Source organism: Elephas maximus, chromosome 1 (assembly GCF_024166365.1).
Source record: "Elephas maximus indicus isolate mEleMax1 chromosome 1, mEleMax1 primary haplotype, whole genome shotgun sequence".
Classification (NCBI taxonomy): Eukaryota; Metazoa; Chordata; class Mammalia; order Proboscidea; family Elephantidae; genus Elephas; species Elephas maximus.
In genome coordinates this window covers 127,044,900-127,068,370 of record NC_064819.1, presented here as the reverse complement: position 1 = coordinate 127,068,370, position 23,471 = coordinate 127,044,900, and the positions used below count along the sequence as shown (strand labels likewise).

The 23,471-nt window shown below is 37.4% G+C and overlaps 1 protein-coding gene across 1 annotated transcript in view; it reads left to right on the top strand.

Annotated features, from left to right (window-relative positions):
* The window catches only part of EYS (eyes shut homolog), a 1,933,311-nt gene that overhangs the window by 1,219,060 nt on the left and 690,780 nt on the right, over window positions 1-23,471 (top strand). Inside the window, 1 exon segment of the mRNA XM_049873718.1 lies at window positions 7,125-7,275. Within this exon segment, the coding sequence (XP_049729675.1) occupies window positions 7,125-7,275 (151 nt within the window).

Sequence of the window (23,471 nt, the reverse complement as noted above, 5' to 3'; positions counted from 1 at the left end):
ATGTCCAACAACAACAGCAAACATGATTCCTAGATATGATTCACTTTTAGGAATGCTTCCTAAGGAAGTAATTAAACAAGGGTAAGATGACTTTTCAAGAATTAATTATCATATGATTTTTATAATTTTAAAATGGAAACTATATGTCCAACAATGGAGTTTGCTTAAATAAATTAGATATAGTTACATAAGAGAAAATCATGCAGACCAAAAATATGTTGATATGCGGACGTATTGTTATTGGCCTATTTTTTACGTAATATAATGTTTTACTGCTATTCACTGCCAGAACGTTCATATATATTGGCTAGAACATCCATATATGTTAGATACAGGCCACAACCCCAAGAAAATCCTCTTTCAACTGCTTGACTACTCACAGAAGATCACATCATGAATGATGTTGTAGATATCTAGTGCTGCTATAAAAGAAATACCACAAGTGGATGGCTTTAACAAACCAAAATTTATTCTCTCAGTTTAGGAGGTTAGAAGTCCAAATTCAGGGAGCCAGTTATAAGGCTTTCTCTGTCTGTCAGCTCTAGAGGAAAATTCTTGTCTCCTTTCAACATCTGTGGGCCCAGTGTTCTTTGGAGTTCTCTGTGTGTTTTGGCATAAATCTTCCCTGAGTCTAGGAGGCTCTCAGCGCAGGGACCCAGGTCCAAAGGAACAACTCCACTTCCAGTTCTTCTTTCTTGGTGGTATGCAGGTCACTTTCATCTCTGCTCACTTCTCTGTCCTTTTATCTGTTGCAAGGATGTGACTTAAGTAAAGGTGTGGCTTGAGTGGGAGCTAGTATGCAAGCATTTAACCACTTGTACCACCCGGGACTGGTTCAGATACATATTTTTTAATTTACCCTTTTAGTTGATAGAAGCAAAAGCCAAATAAATATGTTTGATATCTTAATGAGTTTCATTTTCTTCGTGAAATATAAAAAAATTATTTCATTAGCAAAATATTAGTGAATACTTGTTATTTTAATATGGCAAAACAGTACGAGCTATTTTTCCAAACATTAAATTGTATAGAATGATTGTGGTAGAAGCAGTTGTGCTTTTTATTTTTATCATTTAATGAATAGCTTCCTGGAAGCTATACCTTTCCCAAGATATTTTTAACAGTTTAATTGTAAGAAGTAATTAGCCCAGAAAGCTTCTAGTTTGCTTCTAAATACAGAATTCCCAAGAATATCAAGTGAGTTTTAAAAATTCTCAACAAATTGTCAAAATTTTATCTATCCAATTCTCAACATTGGCTTATGGCCATACTTGGTCTTAGTTCTATTAACTTTATATCATAATAGAAATAGAAGAAGGGTGCAAAGAATACGTGAAAACATTCTTTTTTAAGAAAAAAAAAAAAACAATAAATGTACCGTAGATGTAATTTCATTGTGCCTAACCTTTCATAGTTTCATTGTACCTATTTCAAATTCACTGCAAAGGTGAGTAAATGTGTGTTGTATGTGTGGGTATGCATATGGGTGTGAGGTGGGTGTGAGTGTGTGTGTATGTAAAAACTGACCATATTCACATATATAGAACACTGCATTCAAAGGACTTTCCAGGGTTATTAATATTTCACTAAATTTGACCAAAAGCTGGGCTATGCAGCCTGAGTCAATGTATTAAAAAAAAAAAATAAGCTAAAATTATAATATTAAAAATAATAACAAACTCCTGTATGCCTGTAAATAAATACACATTTAAATAATTATTGTGCCAAAGGGGGGGGGGAATCACAAAGGAAATTAGAAAATATTTTGAATAGAAGATAATGAAAATAAGCTTGTTGAACTCAACTATATTTATGATAATTTACAGTCTCAAGAGCAAGTATTAGATTTTAAAAAGCTAGAAACAGAAGAGTAAATTAAGCCTAAAAAAAGTTGAAGGAAGAAAATCATAAAGTTAAGGTCAAAAGTTAATGGAGGAGGAAACAAATAGAGACTATGAAAAATGCCAAAAGGTATTTTTTGCAATTTACTACTCCCTGCCAAGATTTGCCAAGATTAATCTACAAAATAATATATATATGAGAAAAAGGCACAAATAACCAATAACATGAAGGAGACATCATTAGAGTTCTAACACTTGTAAAAATATAATAAAAGGAAATTATGAAAAACTATGTCAATAACTTTGAAAATTTAGGTTAAATGGAAAAATTTCTAGAAAAACACAATTTAACAAAATGGACACAAGAATACACGATAGTCTATATCTGTTAAATAAATTGAATACATATTTCATACATTCCCTCAAAGAAAACTCTAGACCGAGTAACAATGATTCTATCATATATGAAAGGATAAATGTAGCAACAATTTTACAGCAATTTTAAAAAGAATATAAGTAAAACATAACCTTAATACCAAAATTTCAGGAGAGTAAATACAAGAAAGGATTTTGAAGGACAACCTTTCATTAACATATGTGTTAAAATTCCTTAAAATATAGAAAAGTGAATTCAGTGTTATATATATTTTTAACAGGCATACATCATGACCATTTACTCAAGGAATGCTTTCAAACTTTCCTGAAACAGTAAACAGAATTCACCATAATTAAGAGAGCAAAAAAGAAAGTTATACACGATAATCTCAATAGAAAAGCTTCACAACGTAAGGATTTACTTTGCTCCATATCTAGACTTATTATAAAGCATTGGTATTTTAGACAATGTAGTAGTTGTGCAAGGGTAGAAACATGGGCCAATAAAATAGAGTCCAGGCACAGACACACACACGCACACACACGCACAACTACAGTCAAACAATATGGGTGGGGGTGGTTGGAACAAAGTAGGAGGACTTACTCTACTGGGTATTAAATACTGCATTTTTACAATAAGTATTAGGACAGTGATGTATTGGCACAGAAAAATTGACCAATGGAACAGAATAGAGTCTAGCAACAGACCCACATATATATGGATATGATTTATGACAAAAGTGATATTGCAGAGCAGCGGAGAATGGACAGCTTTTTCCTTTCATGTTACTGAATCAGTTGAATCCCCATAAGGGAAAAAATGAAAATTTATGTATACCTGGGAATATATTCATATAAATATGTATATATGGAAATCCTGGTGGCATAGTAGTTAAGAGCTATGACTGCTAACCAAAAGGTTGGCAGTTCGAATCCACCAGGCACTCCTTGGCAATCGTATGGGGCAGTTTTAGCCTGTCCTACAGGGTCGCTACGAGTCAGAATTCACTCAACAGCAATGCTTTTTTTTTTTTTTGGTTTTATGTGTATATATACATATGCATATACAAGGATGGTGAGACTTTGGACATGTTGTCAGGAGGAATCAGTCCCTGGAGAAGGACATCATGCTTAGTAAAGTGGAGGGTCAGCTAAAAAGAGGAAGACCTTCAATGAGATGGACTGACACAGTAGCTGCAACAATGGGCTCAAGCATACCAAAGATTGTGAGGATGGCACAGGACTGGGCAGTGTTTCGTTCTGTTGTACACAGGGTCACTATGAGTTGGAATTGACTTGATGGCGCCTAACAAGAACAGCATACATATATGTATATATATGTACCTAGGATTGATTTTATATATCCATATATATAAAATCAATCCTAGGTACATTGTTGATTTAAATGTAAATGGTAAAACAGTATTTTTTAAAAAATAGGGTAGATCAGGAACAACAACAACAAAAAAAACACATGAATCATTAAGTAAAAGATTGATCAGTTGATGTATTACTCATCTAGTGCAGCTGTAACAGAAATTATAAAACACAAGTGGATGGCTTTAACAAATACAAATTTATTCTCTCACAGTTTAGGAGGCTAGAAGCCCAAATTCAGGGTGCCAGCTCTAGGGGAAAGCTTTCTCTCCCTGTCGGCTCTGGGGGAATGTCCTTTTCTCCTTTCAAGGTCTGTGGACCCTGCAGTCCTTGTAGAGTTCCATGAGTTTTCCACCAGGACAGTTTCTTCTAGATAATATGTAAACAAGTAAGTGTGACTGTATTCCAATTAATCTTTATTTACAAAAACAAGAAGGCATCCCCTCAAGCCCTCGAACAGGCCTCTATCTAGCCTCTCAGCCCTTGGCCTCTTCCCCCCTCAGGGTTCTTGGGGCTCTGGAGCAGGCCCAGCTTGCCTCTGCCCTGCTCAGGCAAGGTTTTCAGGCTGTTTAGCTCCACAGATAAGTGCCAGATACACCCTACTCTGCCAGCAAGCCTCCTGCCTGAAGGCACTCAGCTTTCACTGCATGGGCGAAACCCACGGCACCATCTCCTGTCAGTCCACTGGTTCTGCTGCCTCTGCTGCCACCATTTCTCAGCTGCTGCTTCTCGGCATCCCTCGCCATCTCAGGTGTTGCAGCTTTCCCTCTCCCTCTGTCTCCTGGGTCTAGAAGGCTCTCAGTTCAGGGATCCTGAGTCCAAAGTATGTGGTCCACTCCTGATCTTCTTGCTTGGTGGTAGTGAGATTCCTTCCTTTCTGCTGGCATCCCTCTCCTTTTATTTCTTGTAAGATAAAAGGTGTAACTCAAACAAGGGTGTGACTTGAATTAGAGTGTGACTTGAGTCATATCCTCTCGTAAGGCTGTGACTCAAGATATACCCCACACTGATCGTGCCTCGTTAATATATAGAGGTTAGACTTTTCATTGTATCACAAAACAGAGGATAATTATATCATCACAAAATGGAGGACAACCACACAATACAGAGAATCATGGCCTAGCCAAGTTGACACATATTATGGGGGGGGGGGGACACAATTCAACCCATTACAATATACATAAAAATTAATAACTTCAGATCATTAAAAGACAGCATTGAAAGAGTAAACATGTAAGCCACTGAAAGGAAAAAATAAAATGTTTGCAATACATTTAATCAATGTGAGCATATATCCGCATCACAGAGAGCACTCTAAACCATTTTTTTTAAACCCCAACAGAAATACATGCATACGTACACCAAAAAAATACGTACAAGCAAAATTAAAATAACCCAAATGTCACTCAATACTAAAATCCATTGCTGTCAAGTCGATTCGACTCATAGCAACCTTATAGGACAGAGTAGAACTACCCCATAGGGTTTCCAAGGAGCAGCTGGTGGATTCAAACAGCCAACCTTTTGATTAGCAGCCTAGCTCTTAATCACTGCACCACCAGGGCTCCCATTCAACAGTAGAACAAATAATTTGTAAAACATCCAAACAACAATGTACCTTGCAAATGAAAAAAAAAAAAAAAAAAACCTATTAAATGTATTAAATTCAACAATACAGATGAATATAAAAACAAGGTTGAATGATAATGAGAGGTTGCGATTCTGTGAATATGTGTGTATGTGTGTGTGTATATATTGAGGATAGGAGTTCAGGCTGGTAAAAGTAGGAACTTTTAACTTAAGTAGTGGTTATGTGGGTATATGTCTTGGCTGTTATCTATCTAGTGCTGCCGTAACAGAAATACCACAAATGGATGGCTTTAACAAAGAGAAATTTATTTTCTCTCAGTCTAGTAGGTTATGAGCCCAAATTCAGGGTGTCGCCTCCAGGGGAAGGCTTTCTCTCTCTGTTGGCTCTGGAGAAAGTCCTTGTCCTCAGTCTCCCCCTGGCCAAGTAGCTTCTCAGGCACAGCCACCCCGTGTCCAAAGGAGGTGCTCTGCTCCTAGTGCTGCTTTCTCGGTGGTTTAAGGCCCCCAACTCTCTGCTTGCTTCCCTTACCTTTTATCTCTTGAGAGAGAAAAATGGTACAGGCCACACCCCGGGGAAACTCCCTTTACCTTGAATCAGGGAGGTGACCTGAGGAAGGGTGGTATTACAATCCCACCCTAATCCTCTCAACATAAATTTACAATCACAGAATGGAGGACAACCAGGCAATACTGGGAATCATGGCCTACCCAAATTGATACACACATTTTTGGGGGGACGTAATTCAATCCATGACAGTATGTTTACATTGTTATTTCATGGAGCTTTACCCTTTTGATACAGACACTCCTCAATATGTATGTTATGATTCAGTAAAAGGTTTGCGTAAATATCAGACAGAATGTCCCATACGGATGTATAGATGACATCGATAGGCAGGTGCTACCTTAGTGTCTTTTATAATAATCGCACTGTCATCTTGGAAAGGACCCATTGCCACTGAGTCAATTCCAACTCAGTGACATTATAGGACGGAGTAGAATTGCCCACAGGGTTTCCATGGAGTGGCTGGTGGATTCGAACTGCTGACCTTTTAGTCGGCAGCCAAGATCTTAACCATAAACTGAATAGATCATTGGTTGGCCATTTTTTTTTTTTCTGTAAAGGGTCAGATAGCAAGTATTTTTTACTTTTGAGGGCTTAGAGTCTCTGTTGCAGCTACTTAACTGCCAGGAAAAACAAAACAAACAAAAATTCAAAGAAAATATATAAAGAAACGGGTGTGGCTGCGTTTCTATCAATCTTTATTTTTAGCAGCAGGCAAGATATGGCCTGTGATTCATAGTTTAACGACTCTTTGATGATTAGATGAACAGATTGAGTAACAGAAATACATATCTACATGTTAGAAAATTGTTGAAGTATTTGCTTTATCTCATCTTTCTAAACAATGGACAAATAAAAATGATTATTCTGAGCCTCCTAATTAAATTATACTTGATTTATTCATTGTTATTTTTACATGCTTTGCTTCTTTGTAAGAAATTTCTTTCACAACTAATTACTGTCTGCAGTATTGCCCTTTTAAATCTAAAGATATATTGTGCACTGAATAACCACATTTAAACCTGATCTTTTCCAATATTTTTCACTCAAAGAAAATTCAACAATTGAGAATATTATACTATAAAATAATTTTAGTCACTGTTAAAAAGATCTGTTTATTATCCAGGTTTATTTATTTAGTCAGATGGTGTTACAATATGTTATTTTGTCAAAATTTAGCTTTGTATTTATGTATATAAAGCATTAAGGTTTTCTAATTTAGAACAGATTAATCTACTTCTGGCTTTGTTGGTTTTATGGTGAGATAATCTATTTACTCAAATCTTTCTTCTCTGGTAATAGCTTAATTAATTTGCCAGAAAAATGTTTGTGTAACACATTCTAAAACCATAAATTTCTTTCCTAAATGGCTGTAGGCAAGAATTGGATCCATGTAAAGCTGAAGTGACTCTTTTAGGGAAGATTACAAAAGGAAGTGAATCTATCAATCACAAACCTGGAAAATCCCTGCCAGCATCAGGATCTGTCTTTGTTGGTGGATTTCCAGACCTTCATGGGACAAACCAGGTACTTTTGATGTTGCTAAAAAAATATGAATTATATCATTTTATGGAAAAGAGAAAAAAAAAGAAAAAATTAGTTTCCTGGTTACTGGGTTGTGTACATGGTTTCAAAAAGAAATTTTGAGCAATTCAATTAATATGTGCATTTCTAATCTATTAATCCAAAGTATGCTGAAAAAATTACTACTCTTAATATACAGAGTTGCTCCAGTAGCAGGCTCTTTTTTCTACCATGTGGTTACAGCATGTGGGCTATATTTCTTGATAATATTTGGCATGTGGTCTTTTGCTTACTCTGAGCTAGTAATTTCAGAAGGGTGCATGAGGGGGGTTGGCTCAATAATATATCAAGAATGTAATTTGAGACCATCCCCAGTCTCTGCTTCACACCTGGTTACTAAAATCTGAGAATATTCTCTAAAGAGTTTCTGTACATATGCCAGCCTACTCTCTAATTAGCTTATTTTCTTCATTATTAAGCTATATTTTAGGGTAATAGCTTGCATGCTGACTTAAATGCTATTGATTACTTGGCTCCATTTTATACTATTGCAGAGAATTACTTTAAAAACTTAAGATTATTTGTTAAGAGTACCAATAACTTTTTACATGTATGAATCTATTTCTTTTAGAATATTTACAAGTATATTTTACAAATTTGAACTTACTATGTTGATGTTACTGCAGATGAATAAAAATGCTATTATTGAAAAGCCCTACAAGGAATATAATAATTTGGGTAAAAATCTACTTACTGTATTATAAATATCTATGGCTCTGGTATATGTAAGATAAATAATTTTAAAGCGAATATACATAACGAACAAAGGTCACATGCATATTTGATGTGACACATGCAGTTTTAAAGAAATGACAAAATTCTACATCTGTAAGCAAGCAGACAACTTGAAACACTAATGATGGTCAAAGACTACAGCTATAAATATTGATTACCCCTGAACATAATGAAAACAAAAATTCTCACAACTGCACCAATAAACAATATCATGATATGTCTTGAAGACACTGAGTTTGCCAAATATTTCATTCTACCTGAACCAACTATCAATGCCTGTGAAAGAAGCAATCAAGAAATCAAACTGTTATTGCATTGGGAAAACCTGCTGCAAAAGACCTTTTTAAAATTCTAAAAAGCAAAGATGTCACTTTGATGCCTAAGGCACACCTAACCCAAACCATGGTAATTTCAATTGCCTTGCATGCAAGTAAAAGCTGGACAATGAAAAAGAAAGACCAAAGGAGAACTGATGGATTTGAATTGCGGTATTGGAAAACAAAACTGAATATACCGTGGACTAGAAAAATGAACAAATTAGTCTTGAAGAAAGTACAGTCAGCATACTCCTTTTCACTTACTTTATGGCTTCCCACATTGGACACGTCACTGGGAAAGACCAATCTCTAGAAAAGGACATCATGGTTGGTAGAGGGTAAGCAAAAAGGAGGGAAACCTTCCATGAAAAAGATTAACATGGTAGATGCAGCAATGGGCCAAAACATACCAAAAATTGTCAGGATGGTGCAACCAAGTAATATTTCATTCTGTTATATTTAAGGTTTGCCATGAGTTGGAGCCAACCCAATGGCAACTAACAACAATAACAAGCACCCAGAAATTACTTTAGGTTCAGTTTTACTTCACCAGCAATATATTTATTGATTGTTTAAACAGACTTTTGTGACTTTTTCTATGATATTAATGTGCTTTATTGACTTTTTTCCTAGATAAACCAGCCTATACGTGCGTAAGAGGGTATATGTGCATAAGAGTAGAAAATATGTTTACTGTGCCCCAAGTCAAAGACAGTTTTTATCACATAGAAAGTGCTCAGTGAACATCTTTTAAATGGAAATATTAATTAAAGAATGGATAAAGAGACTTGATACTTATATAAATTAACCTTTAGTTATTTACATTTTAATTACTTATTTTATAACTGTGTATATATTTCCTAAGTAAAAAGTAAGTTTTCATGTAGAATTTAATCTTTGTAAGCATACATTAACTAAATGAAATTTTTCAAGATTCGAAAAGCTAATATTCTATTGGACAGATGTATAAATATTTCTAATACAGTTAGGTATTTGATAGAAATATGAATAATATACAGAGGCAGTATAGAAAAATAGAAATGGAGTCTCCTAGCCTCCTTGGAGGGAGTGAAAGAGTTTGTATTTAAGCAGAAATTTAAGGGATGAGCAAATGTCTACAAGGTAATATGTAGGCTGTCTTTCTAGGCAGAGGAAGTATCACTTGCACAGGCTTAAGTAATGGAGAAAGCAATGGAGGGGTGCTGGAAGTAAAAGTAATTCATTATTTTGGAGACATGTGGGTTTAGAGGAAGTGAGCAAGAGGAGGACTTGAGGTTCGGCAGGTGAACAGGGACCAGAGCATAATGAATCTTATATAAAATATAAAATAGTATAGATTTTATGCTGATGACCGGGGGAGCCATGTAAGAAATTTGAAAGGGGGTGATATTATGTAGTTTTCACTCTGACAGCAAACAGGATGCAGCATGAGAGGGATTGAGACTATAGGTCAGGAATTGATAAAAGTAGATAACAGGAAGAAATAAGAAATGCCATTGTGGAAACAGGGTAGGGGGAAGGTAATGAAAGCTATCAAAATATTAAAATTAAGAACTTGGGAAAAATTATAGGTAAGAAGGTAGAGAAAACTGGAATTTGAGTGGATAGGTTGGCTTACGTAACTAGAAAAATTTATGTTGTCATTCTTAAGATGGGGAACAGAAGATTATTTACAGGGAGAGATGGCAGGTTCATTTTTGCATTTGAGTTACTTTGGAGTGAAGATGATTTTCAGATATTTAATGACTAGTTTGGCATCACAACTTATACTTCATTCTACTATATCATTACTTTCCTGTTGAATATCATATTTCTGTTAGTTGGATGTTGTGACATAGAATAAAGCATTTAAATATGGGCTTTGAGTTAACAAAAGATACTGAACATATGAATGTGGGAGTCATTGTACAGGTGCTGTGAAGCCCTCATCATTGGTTGAATTGATTGTGTAGAGTCAGAGAAGAGAGGACTGAAGATTGAAGCCAAGGAAGAGGCACCCACAAAAGTGGTTAAGTAATAGAATGGCAAGAGAAAAACAAGAACAAACTAATGTTGTCACAAACACGAATGTTGTCCCAAACACAAAAGGCAGAGAAAGTTTCCAAAAGAAGCATGTGTTCACTATCATTCAATGCTACAAAAAGATCAACGAGCAGTTTCAGGGGAACAATAAAAACAGAAACCAAATTGCAATATTTTCAGGAGGAATAAATGAAGCAAGAGAAGCAAGAGTGTGATTTTAGCTACTTTTTCTAGAAGCTTATTGTCTTAATCAACTAGTGATGCTGTAACAAAGAAATACCACAGATAGATGGCTTTAAAGAAAAGAAACTTTACTGCCTCAAAGTTTAAAAGGCTAGAAGTATGAATTCAGGGTGTCTGCTCTAGGGAAGGGTCCTTCCTTGCCTGTAGACCCAGGTGTTCCTTGACATTCCTTAGCTTGTACATAGTCCTTTCCCGGTCATTTCCCCCAGTGTATGTGTCTCTTGTCTGTCCTCCTTTATATAAAATACCACTCAGATGGATTAGTTTTAGGACCCACCCTACTCTGGTATGGTCTAATTAACATAATAAAAGTACTACTTCCAAACATTCACAAGGACAGGGGCTAAAATTTCAACTAATCTTTTTGGGGGGACACAATTTAGTCCGTAACACTTGTTAAAAAAACAAAAAGAGAGAGAAGGATTGCTATCTGAGAGTAAACAGTATCATATTAGAGTTGCAGAGATATGCAATAGTAATAAACTATAATCTAAAAACTTTTCTTTCAAAACTTTACCTGAAAGAATTGGTATTTATTAAGGGATTATCTCACTAAAAACTTTATGTTCATCCTGTGATATAGGGCAAGTGTACATCTGTTGCCATCAGATTTAGAGGAACATCAATGTGTGGACTAGCAAAGTTACCTTAAAATTAAAAACGCAGCCAAGTGAACAGATTTCCCCTCCCTTATCAATATTTTTTTAGTTGAAAAATTTTATGTCGGTCTCCCACTAATTTTTCATTCTTTGCTATATGTTTACTGTGTCATAGTAACTGTATATGTGTGTACAAATTTGTGTGTGACATATCTTTATATTGATATGTACTAGGTGAATGATACAGGCAAACTATAGAATATATTAATATGGTAACAAGAAAGAAATGATATCAGAAAGAAAGAGAGAGAAAGATAAGGGAGAAAAAGAAAGGAACCTTGTGAACCTGTTTCTGTGCAATGCAGCCCCTCTGAATATCCTAGTATCATGCAGGTTTTAACTATCTAATTATTATGTTCTGATTAAGAGCTGCTGTTTAAGCACAGTGGGTTGTCAGTGCTCAGAAAATTAAAAACAACAGGTTCGCAGTATAAAATACTAAGGGAGAGGACTACAGTTCATTCCTTGAGACAATAAGTGCTAAGTTACGCTTATTCTCTTGCCACAAAGTTTACGATACTGTCTTTCTGTACTGGCCAGAGCACCTACACACATTAAGAGTCCCTAATCCAATGTGTATGTGCTGACAGGTTGTTCAACGTTTCCTGTAACAAAAATGCACCCAGATCAGTATGTGAGGAGAGAATGAAACTGTTAGATGCTTTCAATTTTGTGCCTGGAGTGTAAAAAGTCTACATCCCCTGGTGACTGTAAATGATGATAACTTCCAAGGTCCAAGAGTAAGTGGCACCTCTTTGGTCATAGGAAAGTACTTTCCTCGGTAAGGCTTTAATCGCTTACACTTTTCAGTGCATGGACTCCTGCCTTTGGGGCCGTGTTTATTGAGGACACAAACCTTAATCTCTAACAGATGCAGACAAAGTTGCAATGGTACTAGCTATTCTCTTTGCTTCCTATAAGAGGAAATAAAATAATTCTGGAAACAAACATTATTGTTAATCCGTTAGTAGATTTTTTTGTTGTTGTTTGTTTCTACAGAAAATGATACCATAAAATGAGTTCTGGAAAGATTCTACTTTTTCTCACATGCAAGTTGATCGCTAAGATTAAAAACAGAATAAATGATGGCATGTACTATCATTAAGATTAGAATTTTTGAAGAATCCATGACTGATTCTAAGAGTCTAAGCATCTATTTTAGTATTTAATTCCAACATGTTAGAAGTGTTCAATTTTTTTTTAAAATGTTCAGTGAATCCTTTTGGAAAACAAGAAAGCATATAATCATTATCCACTTTACAGATAAAAAGGAGTCCTGGTGGTGAAGCTGTAAAGCACTCAGCTGCTAATCAGTTTGAACCTATCTACCAGGTCCATGGGAGAAAGACCTGGTGATATGCTCCCATAAAGATTACAGTCTAGAAAACTGTGGGGTTGATATAAGTTGGAATCTACTCGACAGCACCTAACAACACTGTGTTACAGATGAGGACATTGGTGGTTCAATGGTAGAATTCTCACCTTCCATGCAGGAAACTAGGGTTTGATACCCAGCTAATATACCACATATGCAGCCACCACATGTCTGTCAGTAAAGGCTTTCGTGTTACTATGATGGTAAACAAATTTCAGCAGGGCTTCCAGACTAAGACAGGCTAGGAAGAAAGATCTGTCTATCTACTTCTGACCATCAGCCAATGGAATCCCTATTCACATAAACAGTCTCATCCCCCAACCAATCATGGAGATGGCGTAGCATTTTGTCCAGTTTACACGGGGTCACCATGAGTCGGGATCCAACTGGATGGCAGCTAACAACAACAAATTCTTGAATATTCAAAACATTTATTTACATATTCAGTAATTAACTTACTACTAATTCTGTCTTAGTTATCCAGTGCTGCTATAACAGAAATAACACAAGTGGATGGCTTTAACAAACAGAAATTTATTTCCTCAGAGTTTAGTCTGCTAAAAATCCAAATTCAGAGCACCAGCTCTAGGGAAACGCTTCCTGTCTCTGTTGGCTCTGGAGGAAGGTCGTTGTTTCTTTTGAGCTTCTGCTCCTGGGTGATCTTCATGTGGCTTTGCATCTCTTTTCCCCGTCTCTGCTTTCATACCTTAAAAGAGATTGACTCAAGACAAACCCTACACTAATTCTGCCTCATTAACACAGCAAAGACAACCCATTTCCAAATGGGATTGTAACCATAGGCATAGACTTTAGGGTTTACAACACATATTTTGGGGGGAACACAATGAAATCTATAAGAAATATATTTACTTTTATAAAAATGTTTAGAGACATAAAAATAGAATTCTCCTTAAGAAATAGTCACAGATTCCTGAAAAATAATTGAGAAAATCACCTTATTTATGTTTCACTTTCCATAGCATTGTTTTGTTAGCTTATGTTACTCTTTTTAACTCATTACGTAGAGAGAGAGTATGTATCCCATGACACTTTAGTGAATGTATTTATCATAGATTATTAGAGGATGCTTGTCAGCCTTTTTGAGCTCATCCTAAAAAAACCAAACCCATTGCCTTCTAGTCAACTCTGACTCATAGCAACCTGCTAGGACAGAATAGAACTGCCCCATAGGGTTTCCAAGGAGCAGCTGGTGGATTCAAAAGGCTGACATTTTGGCTAGCAGCCAAGCTCTTTAGCCACTGCACCATCATACCTCCTTGAATTCTTCCTAGACACTTGTTATATGGACACATCAAAATCATAAATAAACTGAAACACATCATTGAAAAAGATTTAAAAATATGTTAACATTCAATCTTTTGGTTTCAGTAACAGCAGGGTGGAAGCAAGTTTACCCTCTAAAGTGTCCTCGTTTTTTGTCTAGCCAATTTTTACAGAGAAAATCATTCCACCATAACCAGAAGTCTCTTTGTTAAATAGGTGTTTACATAAACCTACTCTGATGAACAGAAGCCCACATCTCCAATTAAAGTAAGCAAAATAATAGCGACACCAAGGTTTCACTGCAATATTTTAAAATTCATTGTTTCTTAGCAAAGTTACTTAGTAAGTCATTTGGTTACTTAGTAAGTCACTCACATGGTCACTCTGCTGGACTCTTTTTTTTTTTTTAATGTCTGTATTTAACTCTGCTTTGGGCAATATTGGTACTGAGTTTGAAAAGAGACTATGATGTGAATGAAAACAGGAGACCAAATAGAGGGCCATGAAGCCATTGGTCTCTGAAATTCTAATCACAAATCAACACATTTACATTTATTTTACAAGTTCATGACTTAGGCAAATATTTATTAAGCACTCTCTATGGCTTCTTGAACAGAAGCCCTTGTGGTACAGTGGTTAAGCACTTGGCTGCTAATCAAAAGGTTGGGAGTTGGAACCCACCAACCTTGCTGCTTGAGAGAAAGATGTGGCAGTTTGCTTCCGTAAAGATTTACAGCCTTGGAAATGCTATAGGACAGTTCTACTCTGTCCCATAGGATTGTTACGAGTCAAAATCTTTGGCATCAAAGACATAATGACTATGATGCAATACTCTCTAATACTTCCTGGAAAAACATCAAAAAATAAATAAATTAATTAAGAAAATCGCAGATTGGGAAATCTTGCTACGTGAAAAAAAAAGAGTGTATACACACATACATATTTGAAGCCCTGGTGGCACAGTGGTTAAGAGCTACAGCTGTTAACCAAAAAGGTCAGCAGTTCGAATACACCTATGGAGCAGTTCTACTCTGTCTTTTAGGGTCTCCACCATGAAATAATGTTTTACGACATTGGTCATTACTTGATATCTCTGTGCCTCAAGTTACTCTTCCATAAATGATGAGGTGGGGTTGTATTATTTTTTAAGGCCTATTCCAGTTCAAAATATAGTATATCTGTATTTATTTTGGAACCCTGGTAGCACAGTGGTTAAGAGCTCAGCTGCTGACCAAAAAGGCCAGCAGTTTGAATCCACCAGCTGCTCCTTGGAAACCCTATGGGGCACTTCTACTCTGTCCTATGGAGTCGCAATGAGTCAGAATCAATTAGACAGCAAAGGGTATGAGTATATATTTATTTTAACATATAAATTTAGTATATCTATTTACTTACAGTATTAATTACATGGACATTCTTCATATTAATGTACCATAGCAGACACAAACTCTATAATACTTTGATCACATAGAATCACCTCACTTTCATATGATATTCCTGAGGGTACCAGGACATTCCCATCTGGTGTCCCTTCTGTTCTTCCCTAAATTTCCATTTAATTGTGAAAGTTCTCAAAGTGTTTTCACTTTAAAACTTAAAAAAAATCAACGAATCCTACAATAACACAGTTTATGTCCATAGCTTAAACTATGAAAATATTCAAAAACACAGAAGAAAATTGGGATGAATTAATACATATTCACCTTTTTTATGTTGGTAGGTTTATTGAAATAAAAAAAATGCCTCAATATTCCCTTGCAGGTGGTTAGGGGACAATGGGTAAAGTAAAAACAGAAGTAATCTGGTATGTATTAGTTGGGGAATCCTAATAATACAGATCATAATTTTAAAGCCCTATTTAATTTTCAGCACAGTCACGCAACTCAACAGCAAGTAGAATAAAATCAATTTTTGGTTTCAGTGCTCTGGGGCCATTAATTTGAGAGATAGTATTTCTAGTGAAATTTAGGGGCTTAAGGCTAATTTAGCCAGAGGCTGGAGAACAGAGCCCTCAGGTGAATAATCTCACATATGAAAATCATAATGTAAAATTTAAGAAGGCTAAGAATTGGGAAATAAGTGAAGTGTGAATTCAGAGAATTTGCAGCATAATCTACAAAGATGAAAATTAAGCACTTCATAAAATCAATAGTAAAAAGTTACATAATCCAAAGTTATTAAAACTGCCTTTATCAGTAATTACACTCGCTCCTTCAAAGGCAAAAACTGAGCAATGCCTAGTTACAAAGCATAAGAAAAACTAGTTTTCCAATAATTGAGAACCAGCCCTCTTACTACTAAGATCTTATCAATTTACTCTTTTTGAGATGCACTCTATTTTCTCTATGACATCAGATAGTGCTTTCTTAAGGACTCAGCGATATTACTATAAGCATTAATTCAGAAGAGTCAGTAGAACTCCAGGGTTAAGAGCTGGAGCTCTAGAGTTTGAATCCTATTTCCCATAAGTTCTAGCCATGGGGCCTCCAGCAAACTACTTGCCCCTTCTTGGCTTCTTTTTCTTCAGCTGCAAAACAAGGATGCCACCCTCCACTGGTTGTAGTAGGAATGATTAAGATATTGCTTAGTATGCATTTAATAATGGTTTATCCCTTACTATTTTTTTTTTTTTTTTATTACCTTATTTTGGAGCCCTGGTGGTAGTGGTTAAGGGCTCATCTGCTAACCAAAAAAGATCAGCAGTTTGAATCCACCAACCACTCCTTGGAAACCCTATCAGGCAGTCCTACTTTGTCTTACAGGGTCACTATGAGTCAGAATTGACTCCATGGCAACAAGTTTTGTTTTGTTTTCCTTTATTTTAAAATTCTTTCCAACATTAAAACTCTACTTTGCGCTAAATGAACATGACAACTGTTTGAATTTACTCACGGTTCTGTGTGCAGCTCCGTAGGTAAAAGTTTTGAAATTGATTTGGTTTCACAAATGGATGCTCATGCTATGAAACATTGTGATCCCAGTTCACGCACTGAATACTTTCTTAAATAGTTCAAAGTTCTTAAATAGTTAAATAGTGTTTCACTTTGATTTTCAAAAATATTCTTTGTCACTGATGTAAGGAATCACATCATCCATACAACTTAGAGTGGCATCCATTCACTCAATAAGTAAGCAAACATTTCTGGAGCACACATTCCTAGGATCTGCTCTGAGTTCATTACAAACACTAATTCACTTAATCCTTACTTGTTTTATAGGCAAACTATTATCCCTTCCCTAAAAAAAGGACATCATGTTTGGTAAAGCATAGGGTCAGAGAAAATTAGGGAAAACCTCAGTTAGATGTATTGATACAATAGTCACACAATAGACTCAAACACATCAAAAGATCATAAAGACAGGGCAGGACCAGGCAACAGGTTTTCTGTTATACATGGGGTTGTCATGAATCAGAGCCAACTTGACAACTATTAACAACAACATTATTATCTCTGTCTTACAGCTGAGGAGGTTGAGGCACAGCAAGGTTAAACAGCTTGCTCAGGTCATTTTGGAAGATCTTTTTTTCACCAAAAAGTCTAAAAAAGATCCTTTTGAATAAAATCATTGTCCTTATAATAATAGTTAATAGTTTCTGTCTTAGGCTGGGTTCTCTAGAGAAGCAAAACCAGTGAAGTGTGTGTATATATATATATATATATATACGTATATATATGTATATATATATATATGTTATGGATTGAATTATGTCCCCCCCCAAAAAATGTGTGTATCAACTTGGTTAGGCCATGATTCCCAGTATTGTGTGGTTGTCCTCCATTCTGTGATTCTAATTTTATGTTGAGAGGATTAGGGTGGGATTGTAATACCATCCTAACTCAGGTCACCTCCCTGATCCAAGGTGAAGGGAGTTTCCCTGGGGTGTGGCCTGTACCACCTTTAATCTCGCAAGAGATGAAAGGAAAGGGAAGCAAGTAGAGAGTTGGGGACCTCATAGCACCAAGAAAGCAGGAGCAGAGTGTGTCCTTTGGACCCGAGTTTCCTGTGCCTGGGAAGCTCCTTGACCATGGGAAGATTGAGGATGAGGGCCTTCTTCCAGAGCCGACAGGGAGAGAAAGCCTGCCCCTGGAGCTGACGCCTTGAATTTGGACTTTTAGCCTACTTTACTGTGAGGAAATAAATTTCTCTTTGTTAAAGCCATCCACTTGTGGTATTTCTGTTGTGGCAGCACTAGATGACTAAGACAATATATAAGTATATGTAGAGAGATTTACTGCAGGAAAATAATTCATGCACTTCTGGAGGCTGGCAAGTCACAAATCCGTGTGTCAGGTGTCAGGCTGGAGGCTTTTCCTGACTCTTGTGGTTGCAGGGGCTGATGAACCTAAAATTGACAGGTCAGGTGGAGGTTGCTGGCTCATGCCCCAAGATCCAGAAGTCCGAGGATGAGTTGGGTGCAGGATCCAGAGAGAACTTTGCCGGAACATCCATATATATATATATATATATATTGGCTGTAGGCCACACCCCAAGAAAACAGATTGACTTTTGACTGATTGGTTTTCAACTGATTGACCTTTCAAGTGATTGGCTGCTCACATCAAATCACAAAATAGAGAATGATTGCATAATATCTGCAAAACAACTGAGGATCAAGGCCTAGCCAATTTGACACACAACCTTAACCATCACAGTTTCTAAGGTCGTTATCTTCGGACAGCTCTTATAAGCACTTCACACATATTATCTCAGTTAATACCTTTAGCAGCTCTTTGAAGTAGGCACTATCACAATAACACTATATTCATCTTGCTGTTGTTGTTGTTAGGTGCCGTCGAGTCGGTTCCGACTCATAGCGACCCCATGAACAACAGAATGAAACACTGCCTGGTCTTGCCCCATCCTTACAATCATTGTTATGCTTTTTGTCATTGTTGCAGTCACTGTGTCAATCCACCTTGTTGAGGGTCTTCCTCTTTTCCTCTGACCCTGTACTCTGCCAAGCATGATGTCCTTCTCCAGGGACTGATCCCTCTTGACAACATGTCCAAAGTATGTAAGACACAGTCTCGCCATCCTTGCCTCTAAGGAGCATTCTGGCTGCACTTCTTCCAAGACAGATTTGTTCGTTCTTTTGGCAGTCCGTGGTATGTTCAATATTCTTCACCAACACCACAATTCAAAGGCGTCAACTCTTCTTTGGTCTTCCTTATTCATTGTCCAGCTTTCACATGCATACGATGTGACTGAAAATACCATGGCTTGGGTCAGGCACACCTTAGTCTTCAGGGTGACATCTTTGCTCTTCAACACTTTGAAGAGGTCCTTTGCAGCAGATTTGCCCAATGCAATGTGTCTTTTGATTTCTTGACTGCTGCTTCCGTGGCCGTTGATTGTGGATCCAAGTAAAATGAAATGAAATCCCTGGCAACTTCAATCTTTTCTCTGTTTATCATGATGTTGCTCATTGGTCCAGTTGTGAGGATTTTTGTTTTCTTTATATTGAGTTGCAATCTATACTGAAGGCTGTGGTCTTTGATCCTCATTAGTAAGTGCTTCAAGTCCTCTTCACTTTCAGCAAGCAAGGTTGTGTCATCTGCATAACACAGGTTGTTAATGAGTCTTCCTCCAATCCTGATGCCCCGTTTTTCTTCATATAGTCCAGCTTCTCGTATTATTTGTTCAGCCTACAGATTAAATTGGTGTGGTGAAAAATACAACCCTGACGCACACCTGATGAGGAAATTGAAGCACATATAAGCCGAATGACCTGAACGCGGTTACACAGCTATTGAGTAGTAGGATTAGAGTTCAAACCCACACTTTTAAAGCATATTCTGTGTTGCTTCACTACAAATAACAATGTTGGACCATATTATTCTTGGTGTTTCTTAATGCCTTATGCTAAGTACAATGACTGTTTCAAGCAAAATTCAAAGATGTTTAATGTTATAACTAAATAAAAATCCTGGTAAGATGTTTTTCTGTGCATTCACCTATCTTTTAGAATCTTTTTAAATTTTATTTTTATCAATTTATATTCTGAAAAATATCTTGATTCATTAGAGTGTATTTTTTTAAAATAAGGTAAGAGCAAACAAATAGAACAAAAAAGGAATACATTTATTTATTCAACAAATCTACTTATCTATCTCTCATCTATCTTTCCATCTGTCTTAGTTACCTAGTGCTGCTGTAACAGAAACACAGCAAGTAGATGGCTTTAACAAACAAAAATTTATTCTCTCACAATCTAATAGGCTAGAAGTCTAAATTGAGGGTGCCAGCTTCAGGAAAAGACTTTATCTCTTTGTCACCTCTGGAGGAAGGTTCTTGTCATCAATCTTCCCCTGGTCTAGGAGCATCTTATCACAGGGACCCCTGGTCCAAAGGATGTGTTCTGCTCCCAGTGCTGCTTTCTTGGCGGTATGGGGTTCCCCTGTCTCTCTGCTCTCTTCTCTCTTTTATATCTCAAAAGAAATCAAGACACAACTTAATCTTGCAGATTGAGTCCTGCCTCATTAGCATAACTGCCTCTAATACTGCTTCATTAGCATAATAGAGGTAGGATTTACAATACATAGGAAAATCATATCAGATGACAAAATGGTAGACAATCGCACAAAACTGGGAATTTTGGGGGGATGTAATTCAATCCATAACACCATCCATTCACCTACAGAGTATCTACTGTGTGCCGGACATTATTCTAGGTGCTGCATATCCACTGGCAAATAATCAAGCAAGGCTCCATCTTCATGGCACTTGCATACTAATGACAATATTCACAAAGTCTGTCTCTACCTTCTTGTGGTCAGTGTTTACTTGTCAAAAAAAATGAATGTCTTCAGAAAAGACTATGGTTCATTACTAAATAAACATATGAGGGAACCATTTGGGAAAAATAAATAACTTGTGTGTCAACTAGTGTGAAAAATTTGAAATACTGAATTAAACATGGTTACACAGGCTATTTTGTTTTGCTTGTTTTCTGAAAAATTGCTCAGTCTTTATTATGCTAATGTTCATTTTAAACTCTAGAAGAATATAACATATAGCCCTTTTTAAAACTATTTCATCATACTTTTTAAAAAATTTTTTTAAGGAATATCAGTTGATAGCATCAAGTGGTAGCAGTATTTTTGTAATATTAAATGCTAAATGAGAAACCTTTTTTTAAATCTTCAAAAACCTTATTCCACATGAAATGTGCAAAATGCACATGTATGTAAGCACTCAACCTGCCCTCATTGTACCTGGCATTCATCATTCATCCGTTAACCATTTCTGGAGCACTTACTACATGGCAAACACTGTGCTACAGAAAGCAAATAAACTCATAAAACATGAAATTTGTCATGCATAATCAAATCAGAGAAAACAGCATCAACATATATCTTACACAAGGCAAAGCCAAAACCCAAATCCTGTGTGATTCAGTAGTATCAGCTAGGATTGCCTGTGCAAGTATCACCAAAGCAGATCCCATTTGGTCAGTATGGAACAATTGTGTTCAGACTTCATTTAGAAAATCACTGAAGAAATACTTCAAATAGTCTACATATAGCTTCCAATAGGAGAGCTGCAGTTTTAAATTTGTAATTTGATATTTTCCAGTAACCTCACTAAAAAAGTAAGAAGCAAGTGAAATGAATTCTAATAATAAATTTCACTTAACCTAATGTATCAAAAATATTATCATATCTACATGTGATAAGCACGAAAACATCAGTAATGATATATACATTCTTTTTCTTCATAGTAAGTCTTTAAAACCCCCTGGGTTTTTTACACATGTAACACATCTCAATTCAGGTAGTGTTCAACAGCCACGTGTGGCAAGAGACCAAGTCGAACAGCCCTGCTCCGCAAAAAAATTGCTCAGCATTATGATAGGCTGATTGCTTTACATTGAATTTAAACTTACACATTTTTCTGCAAATGTTTACTGAGTTTTTACTGTTTATCAGATGTTGTGTAAGCAGTGAGTGCAGAAGTCCCTCCCCTCTTGGAGTTCAGTCAATTAAAAAAAGATAATTCTAATAAAATATTCCAAAAGCAATGTTTTTGATTTGGTAGACTTCAGGTATCTGGTACCTAACCCAGTTGAGAAGGTTATAGGTATATAAAGCATCAATAGTTCAACTATGGCAGTGATAGCCCAGAAGAGAAAGGATGGATGAGTGAATTCTAGCAGAACAGAGGGACCAGCATGATCAAAGACAAGAAGTAAAAACAACAATAAGAAAACAGAGTGTGAAAGTGCCATCAGTTCAGTGTTCCCAAAGTACATAATGTGTTAACCAGGACAGAATAGCTGGTGAGATTGAAACAGTAGGCAGAGGCTAGGTCTTGAAAGGCCTTGAATGATATTTTAAGGAGCTGGAATTATCTGGTGGGATCAGATTTTAAGTGTTAAATAAATCTTACTAGCAGCTGTGTGAAAGGTATACTTGGGAGAACAAGAGCAGGGATGGGAGATCACCTAGAAGACTGAATGGTTCAGATATGAGAAAATAAAATCCCAATTTGAACAGGGAAATTGGAGTTAGAGAGGAGAAAACAGATTTTATAGATATGTGGATGCAAATCAAAAAGACATGGTGGGAGGCGGGGTCAAGATGGCGGACTAGGTGGACGCTACCGCGGATCCCTCTTGCAACAAAGACTCGGAAAAACAAGTGAATCGATCACATACATAACAATCTACGAACTCTGAACAACAAACACAGACTTAGAGATGGAGAACGAACAAATATGGGCAGACAGCGATCGTTTTCAGAACCAGGAGCCAGCGTACCAGGCAGGTGACCTTCAGAGCCTGATCTGGGGCAGAGCCCAGGGGGGCAGACGGCACAGACAAGGGGCCCAGCCCTACCCCCCGAACTCATCCCGGGAGGGAGCCTAGCTGGTTGGCACGGGCGGCGTAGCGGCGCAGCCGGTAGGAGAAGCACCCGGGAGGCAGTGACAGATCTTGGAGCGGGGAGAGCAGCGTCCCAGCCGGGGAGCCGTCCTGCCGGGAGTTTGGTGGGAAGCGGGCGTGGCGCAAGCGTGGGGATCAGCTATATTTCCCTAAAGCGACCCCGGGGGCAGGCCCAGCCGTTCCTGCAGGTGACGCCCACCCAGTTCCCGCGAGCAGTGCGGTGCACTGGAGGGAGAAGTCCCGGGGAGGAAGTGACTGGTCTCAGAGCGGGGAGAGAAGAGTCTCAGCCGGGGAGCTGTCCCGCTGGGATTGTGGCGGGCGCGGGTGGGGCAAGAGCACGGGGACCAGTTATATTTCCCTGAATTGACCCCGGGGGCGGGCCCAGCTGTTCCTGCGGGCACGCCCACCCAGTTCGCTGGAGCGGAGCGGCGCGCCGGAGGGAGAAGTCCCCGAGAGGAAGTGACTGGTCTTGGACCCGGGAGAGCAGCGTCCCAGCTGGGGAGCCGTCCCGCCAGGATATTGGCAGGCGCGGGTGGAGCGTGAACGCGGGAATCAGCTCTATATTCTGAGGTGCTACACTCCTAGCTCTCTGATCCCTCCCCCACCCTCCCCAGGCGGCT